This window comes from Ursus americanus, chromosome 27, assembly GCF_024610735.1.
Source record: "Ursus americanus isolate L20-20 chromosome 27, mUrsAme1.1.p, whole genome shotgun sequence".
NCBI lineage: Eukaryota > Metazoa > Chordata > Mammalia > Carnivora > Ursidae > Ursus > Ursus americanus.
In genome coordinates this window covers 31405293-31413659 of record NC_142153.1, presented here as the reverse complement: position 1 = coordinate 31413659, position 8367 = coordinate 31405293, and the positions used below count along the sequence as shown (strand labels likewise).

The 8367-nt window shown below is 40.3% G+C and overlaps 1 protein-coding gene across 1 annotated transcript; it reads right to left on the bottom strand.

The window, feature by feature from the left end:
* Nucleotides 1–430: 430 nt before the first annotated feature.
* Nucleotides 431–7534, bottom strand: LOC123804149 (olfactory receptor 12D3-like). Its single transcript, XM_045816128.2, has 2 exons — nucleotides 6605–7534; nucleotides 431–532 (listed from the first exon to the last, which is right to left on the bottom strand). Exons 1-2 carry the CDS (start codon nucleotides 7532–7534, stop codon nucleotides 431–433), a joined length of 1032 nt encoding a protein of 343 aa, XP_045672084.2.
* Between the last annotated feature and the right edge of the window lie 833 nt (nucleotides 7535–8367).

The following is an 8367-nucleotide window of genomic DNA, read 5'->3' as shown; positions in this document are numbered from 1 at the left end:
TTGTTGTCTGATTGCTGGGGCTTGGACTTTTAGTACTATGTTGAAAAACAGTGGTGAGAGTGGGCATCCCTGTCACGTTCCTGACCTTAGGGGGAAAGCTTTCCATTGAGGATATTTGCTGTGGGTTTTTTGTAGATGGCTTCTATGATATTGAGGTACGTTCCCTCTATCCCTATACTGTGGAGAGTTTAATCAAGAAAGGATCCTGTATTTTGTCAAGTGCTTTTTCTACATCAATTGAGAGGTTCATATGGTTCTTGTCCTTTCTTTTATTAATATGATGTATCACATTGATTGATTTGCAGATGTTGAACCACCTAGCATCCCAGGAATAAATTCCACTTGGTCGTGGTGAATAATCTTTTTAATGTTCTGTTGGATCCTATTGGCTAGTATCATGGCATGGGCGCATGCACAATCGATCCGGTGATCACTCCCAGGTCAGGGGCCCAGCAAGTGGCAGAACCACGTTGAGACGCTTCTCTTTCCCACAGGAGGATTCGCTCAGGTATGTGCCACTGGAGTCTGCAGGCTTTGGAGCACACAAAAGGGACTGACAGCTTTTCCCTGAGGATGCACTGAAATGTGGGGGGCTCAATCTTTTAGCTCCAGGGCTGGAGATCACTGTTTTTATTTTTTGATCATCCTCTAAAATGGCACAGAAAGCCTTCTGGAAACAAAAGCCACATAGAGCACCTGGAAGCAGCTTCCACTGAGCTGGGCTCCCTGGCAAGTGGCAGTGCAGCTCCACCCAGGCAAAGATGCCTGAGAATCAGTGCGACAGGCCCCTCCTCCAGAAGAGCATTTTCCCAGTAAGGGAAATCCTCTTACACGGTTGATGGGAATGTAACTGATGAATCATCGAACTTTACATCAGAAACCAGGGATGTACTGTATGGTGACTAACATAATAATAAAAAAACATTAAAAAAAAAGAAGAAGAAGAGCAGCAGGAACATCAGGCTAATACCAAGTTTACAGATCACACAGAACTGAAAAACTCCTGTGCTAGGGGAAAATAGTATATAGAATTCGAGGTGTTTTCTCATGTTTCATTAGTCTTTCAGTTTAATTTTTTTTCTTTTTTCCCCTTTTCAATTAGTTTCTTATTTTATCAACTTTTTTAAGTCTTTTTATTAATTTTCATTTTTACATTTACATTTTATAGATATATTCTTCATATTTGGCTTTCTTTCACTGTATTCAATTTTATTTTTGTATATCTATATATGTATATCTATATCTATATATGTTTTTCTTTCTTCACAGTTTTGGGATCTAGTGTCTTGTAACAAACAGACCAAAATACACCTAGGACCAAGTGTATCACCATTTTGTGCACCTGTTCAATTTCATTCTTTTTAATGTGGATATCCAGTTTTCCCAACACTATTTACTGAAGAGACTCTTCTTTCCCCATTGTGTATTCTTGGGGCCTTTGTCAAAGATTATTTGTGTACATTTTGATTTATTTCTAGGCTCCTTACTTTGTCCCATGGTCTATGTGTCTATTTTTACGTTAGTATGATATTGTTTTGATCACAATCGCTTTGTAATATACTTTGAAATCAGGACATGTGATGCCTCTGGCTCTGTTCTTCTTCCCTAAGATTGCTTTTGTTATTTGTGGTCTTTAACGATTTCATCTCAATTTTATGACTGCTTTTCCTATTTCTATGAAAAATGACATTGTACTTTTGATAGAGATTGCACTGAATCTGCAGATTGCTTTGGGTAGTATGGACATTTTAACAATATTAATTCTTCCAATCCACAAGCATGTAATATGTTTCCATTTGTCAGTGTCTTCTTCAATTTTTTTTTTAGCAATATCTGACAGCTTTCACTCCCAGATCTTTCACCTCCTTGGATAAATTCATTCCTAAGCATTGTATCTTTTGATGAAATTGTATATGGTGTTGTTTTCTTAATTTATTTTTTTGGATTGTTTGTTATTAATGTATATCTGTGTATTGATAGAGTTTCCTGAATTTCACTGAATTTATTCGTTCTTGCTGTTTTGTCTGGATTCTTTTGGGTTTTCCATATATATAATTATACCATCTACAACTTTACTCCTTCTTTCTGATTTGGAGCATTTAATTTTTTTCCTTTTGTACCTGCTCTAGCTAGAACCTCAAGCATATGTTGGATAGAAGGAAGGAATCATCGGTCTCAACTTGTTCCTGTCTTAAAGGGGAAGTTTCAGCGTTTCACCATTTAGTATAATGCTAGCTGTGGTCTTGTCATATGTGGACTTCATTGTATTGAGCGGCAGTCTTTCATACCTAACTTACTGAGAGTTTTTATCTTGAGAAGGTGTTATGTTTTGTCAATTTTGCTTTGTATTTTTTGAGGTGATAATATGATTTTTACCCTTCATTCTGTTAATGTGATACATCGCATTTACTGATTTGTCTATTTTGTACCATCCTTTCAATCCAGAGATTAATCCCACTTAAAACTGTGATTCGTGATCCTTTCAAAATGCTGTTGAATATAGTTTTCTAGTATTTTATTATGGATTTTGCATCAGTATTTATCAGGCATATTGGCCTGTACCTTGTCTGGCTTTGGTTGAGGATAATGTTTGCCCTGCGATATGAATTTTGAATTGTCCCTCCTCTTGGAAGGATTTGAGAAGGAATGACCTTAATTCTTATTTAAATATTTGATATAAATCATCTGTGGAGCTGACTGGTCTTTAGCTTTTCTCTCCTGGGAGGTATTTTCATTCCTGCTGTAATCTCCTCACTCATCATTGGTCTATCCAGATTATTAGATTTCTTATTTCTTCATGATTGAGTGTTGGTAGGTTGTATGTTTTCAGGATTTTGTTTCATTTTTTTCTAGGTTATCCAATGTGCTAATGAGTAACTGTTCATAGCAGTCTCTTTGTATTTTTGTGGTTTCAGTCTTGTCACCATGTTCATTTATAATTGTATTTGAATCCTCTCTCACCCTTCTTCCTGGTTAGTCTAGGTAAAGGTTTCCCAATTTTCTTTGTTTTTTCAAAAACCCAAAGCTGTTTTGATGACTTTTATATTCTCTTACTAACCTCTGTCACTCACAGTTGACCCTTGGATAACATGGGGCTCAGAGGCACCAACATAGAAAAGCATACCTGCCTCATCCCATTACGTAGCCCAGAGTGGCTTAGTGCCAAAAAGGCTCACCTGAGAGGTTTCACCATCTGGGGAAGAGAAGAACCCCAGAACTTCTTGTCACCACCATGAATATCTGCAGCTTTTGCTACTAAAAAGATCCACAGTCTTCCTCAACGCTCAGCCTTCACCTAGTGTCAACGCTAGCTGACAGTGCTTCCTTGGGTCCCACCACTGTGTCTCCTCCACAGGGAACCGTTACCCCCAGGGACCCATTCACTGCTGTTCCTGCTCTCTGGCTTCAGGTTGCCACAGAGTCTTGCTATCTGTGGTGTCCAGGCTGTTGCTAGGCTGTACCTCACCCCCTGGGTCCTGATTTGGGCCTTTGACCTATGATCCCTGGGCCATGCTGTTATTGGTCTGCAATCACCCCCTGTGTCCTGTGTCCCCACTTTGATCTGATATCCTTGGGACTGCAATGCCACCTGCCACTTCTCTGCATATTTCTGATAAGCTATCCAAAATGTATAAAGAACTCATACAACAAAATATCAAAAACCCAAATGTTCCCCCCCCAAAAAATGGGCAAAAGACCTGAACACACATTTTTCCAAAGAAGATATATAAATGGCCAGCAGGTGTATAAAAAGATATCATCATTTTGCTGTAAACATAAAAAGGTGTAAACTTTGCTAATCATTAGGAAAATGCAAACCAAAACCATACGTCTATCAGAACGGCTATCATCAAAAAAGACAAGAAATAACAAATGCTGGCCAGGATGTGGACAAAAGAGAATTCTAATTCACTGTCAGTAGAAATATAAATCAGTGCAGCCACTGCAGAAAATAGCATTGAGGTTCTTTAAAAAATTAAAAATACGGGGCGCCTGGGTGGCACAGCGGTTAAAGCGTCTGCCTTCGGCTCAGGGCGTGATCCCGGCGTTCCGGGTTCGAGCCCCACGTCAGGCTCCTCCTCTATGAGCCTGCTTCTTCCTCTCCCACTCCCCCTGCTTGTGTTCCCTCTCTCACTGGCTGTCTCTATCTCTGTCAAATAAATAAATAAATAAATCTTTAAAAAAAAAAAAATAGAACTTCTCTCTCTCTCTCTCTCAAATAAATAAATAAATCTTTTTAAAAAATGGGGCATCTGGTTGGCAGAGTTGGTTAAGCATCCAACTCTTGATTTTGGCTCAGGTCATGATCTCAGGGTTTTGGGATGAAGCCCTGCATCAGGCTCCATGCTTAGTGTGGAGTCTGCTTGTCCCTCTCCCTCTGCACCCCCTCTCAATCTCTTTCTAAAATAAAATAAATATTTTAAAACTTAATTAAATTGAAATTAAAAATAGAACTGCCCTGTCACCCAGCAATAGCAATTCCATTTCTGAGTATATACCCGAAGGGAACAAAATCACTAGGTTAAAGAGATGTCCACATCCCCATTTTCATAGCAGCATTATTCACAACAGCCAAGAGATGGAAACAACCTAGGTGTCCATCAACAGATGATGGATAAAGAATACATGGTGTATACACACAATGGAATGATATTCAGTCATAAAGAAGAAGGCAATCCTGCCATTTGCAACAACATGGGTGGACTTTGATGGTATTATGCTCAGTGAAGTAAGTCACACAGAGGACATATACTGCATGATTTCATTTATATGTGGAATCTAAAATTTAAAAATCAAACTCATAAGAATAGATCAGATATGTGTTACCAGAGGTGGGGGATAGGGTGAGTGAATTGGGTGAAGGTGGACAAAGGGTACAAACTTCAACTATTTAGATAAATAAGTAGTGGGGTTGTAATACAGAACACTAGGACTATAGCTACCACTGCTGGGTGGTTTATTTGAAGGGTGCTAAGAGAGTAGATTCTAAAAATATTCATCACAAGGAAAAGAATATTTATTTTATTCATAGAAAGAAATTTATATAACATGATGGATACCAATAAACTTATTATGATAATCCCTTCACAATATATGTATGTCAAGTCATTATACTGCACAGCTTACACTTACACAGTGCTGTATGTCAATTATATCTAAATAAAACTGAAAGAAAAAAAGATCAAAAGAAAATATTTAAGAATTTTTCACTTCTCTTAACTTTAATGATGATTTTTACATCAGTAGTATCTCGTGGGCCAGCACACAGACTGTTATACCTTTGTGATAATCACATCAAGTATATCTGATAAAATATGGCTTCTACTTCAGACAAATACTTTCTGTGCTTCATTTCTAATTTGTAAAGAGGACTAATTAATGGGAAGGAAAACAATTCCAGCCACTCCCACCATGAGAAAAGCAAATCAAAACCTTTATCACACCTTGTTATGCTCCTAGCCCAATTTATCTATACTCCCAGCATTCCTTGGCGTTCACATAGATAAATAACAACTGGTAACCATACTTGATGCCTCTTCACACTACACATCTAAGCTACCAGCAAATACTGAAGGTTTTGTGTTCAAAATGTATGTAGAAGTTAACTTAACTTGCTGGCAGGTCTTTGCAAAGGATTATATGGGAATCCTACCTGACTCCTTGACCCCCGTTCTGTGTTCTGGACATTGTGCTCTTTCACCACCCAAGTTAGTTCAAGTCTGTTTTCCTTCAGATGCTGTATCACCCAGAGTGTGTGCTGAAGCCTTCAGATGGCCGACATGATGCCCATGGCATGGCTACCTACACCTCGCTACCCTCATTTCCCGGACAGCACCAGGCACCCTGGGCGTCTTGCTGTCCCTCACATACAGGAAGCACCCCGTACACCAACGTTTTTTCACTTGCTATTGTTTCTTTTTTTTTTTTAAAGATTTTATTTATTTATTTGACAGAGATAGACACAGCCAGCGAGAGAGGGAACACAAGCAGGGGGAGTGGGAGGGGAAGAAGCAGGCTCATAGCGGAGGAGCCTGATGCGGGGCTCGATCCCATAACGCCGGGATCATGTCCTGAGCCGAAGGCAGATACTTAACAACTGAGCCACCCAGGGGCCCCTCACTTGCTATTGTTTCTGAATACAATGCTACGTCCTCATGCACCCACATCACTCTTCCTCACTTCCTTCTACATTCTGCTCGAATGTCATTTCTTAGCGAAACTTTCATTGACCCAGCCACTCCACGGAATGCTCACCTTGGTGAGCTGATTCTTCCTCATTTCCCATGTTTTACTTTCTGAAAGAGAGGTGCATTTACTTATTCATCTTTGCATTGTCGGCCCCTCAACTGAACCAAGATCCACATCCTCATTTCACGTATTCATGGGTCTTTTCCACTGTAAAATCTTCCGCAAAATATTTCAAGTGAATGAATGACTACGTAAAGAGTAATTGGAATCATATACATGAAGAACATAGCTACCAATGGCACAAATTACTGGAAGGAAAATAAAATTCAAGAAATGTATCAGTTGATTACGGATGAGAAAATAAACGTGATAAGAATAACATACAATTTTGGCTTCTTCTAGTGTTGTCAGTGACTTTCTTCAGCTTCCTCCCAAACAATCTCCTCAGAGCCAAAGCCACCTCCTTGTTCCTAAGGGTGTATATCAGTGGATTCAGAGCCGGGGTGACAGTAGTGTGTGTGACAGCTGCAAACCGTTCCTGTATTACGGAGCCCGCGGAGGTCGGGGGAATGTAGGTGAACCCCACGGTTCCATAAAAGAGAGACACCACCATGAAGTGGGAGCCACAGGTGGTCAGAGCCTTGCGGAGCACCCCGCAGTTCTGGCTCTTGAGCAGAAGAAAGCCAATGATGTAGAAATAGGACAGGAGCGTGAGGAAGCATGCCGCCATAGCTAAGCTGCAAGTGACCATGAAAATGAGCCACTGATTGAGCTGTATGTCACCACAAGCCAATTCTAAGAGTGGCTTCACATCACAGAAGAAGTAGTTGAGCTTCAGAGAATGGCAGAAGCTCAGGCGTGCGGTCATGACAGAATGCATCAGAGCGTAAAAGAAGCTGGTGAGCCAGGCCACGGCTGCCAAGAGGACGCACACCTGGGGGCTCATGATGACAGTGTAGCGAAGTGGGTAGCAGATGGCCACGAATCGATCAAAGCCCATAATGGCCAGCAAGATGGCTTCAGTGCAGCCCAGAAAGTGGAAGAAGTGCAGCTGCGTGATGCAGCCTAGGAAAGATATGGTCCTGCGAGTGGAGAGGAGGGTTGACATTAGCTTCGGCAGTGTCACCGAAGAATAGCAGATATCCAGACAAGCGAGGTTTCCCAGGAAAAAATACATAGGGGAGTGGAGTCTTGGCTCTGAGATGACAATCACTAATATGGACCCATTTCCAAGAAGATCAGTCATGTACAGAATGAGGAAAGTCATAAAGATTACAGGCTGTAGCTCTCGCACGGAGGTCAGTTCCAGCAAAATAAACTCATTCACTGCAGTGATGTTCTCCATGGCTTTAAGGAGAAAAATAGCTGATAATTAGCAAAACTGTTCCATACAATGTATGGGTTAAATGAAACAATTTTTTTTGTCTGCAAGTTTATAAGGGTCATCTGTGGTGAGAAAAATGCTTAGCAATGTTAAAATTGAATTCATTTGCAACATAATTAAGGAAGACAGCAATATGTGAGAAAGTCTGGTCACTGTGATGTATGTAGTATACAGAAGTAAGAAGCATATTCAGAATGCTAAGCCGAACCCAAAGAACAGCCCATATGGAAGAAATGCAGATATCTAATGAATACATTTTAAAAAAGTAAGATATGGCAAAAATTAACAAGTCAGGAAACAACAGATGTTGGTGAGGATGTAGAGAAAGGGGATCCATCTTACACTGTTGGTGGGAATGTAGGCTGGGGCAGCCACTCTGGAAAACAATATGGAAGTTCCTCAGGACATTAAAAATAGAGCTACCCTACAACCCAGCAATTGCACTACTAGGTATTTACCCCAAAGATACAGATGTAGTGAAAAGAAGGGCCACATGCACCCCAATGTTCATAGCAGCAATGTCCACAATAGCCAAACTGTAGAAGGAGCTGAGATGCCCTTCAACAGATGAATGGATAAAGATGTGGTCCATATATACAAAGGAATATTACTCAGCCATCAGAAAGGATGAATACCCACCATTTGCACTGACATGGATGGAACTGGAGAGGATTATGCTAAGTGAAATAAGTCAAGCAAAGAAAGACAATTATCATATGGTTTCACTTACATGTGGAACATAAGCAATAGCATGGAGGACATTAGGAGAAGAAAGGCAAAAACGAACAGGAGAA

What these genes read in the sequence shown, in the direction of transcription:
- LOC123804149 (XM_045816128.2), bottom strand. Translation starts at nt 7,534, where the DNA reads ATGGAGAACATCACTGCAGTGAATGAGTTTATTTTGCTGGAACTGACC. An exon ending in TTGGGAGGAAGCTGAAGAAA is followed by an intron (nt 533 to 6,604) that starts GTCACTGACAAC and finishes TGTGCTCCAAAG; the next exon opens with CCTGCAGACTCCAGTGGCAC.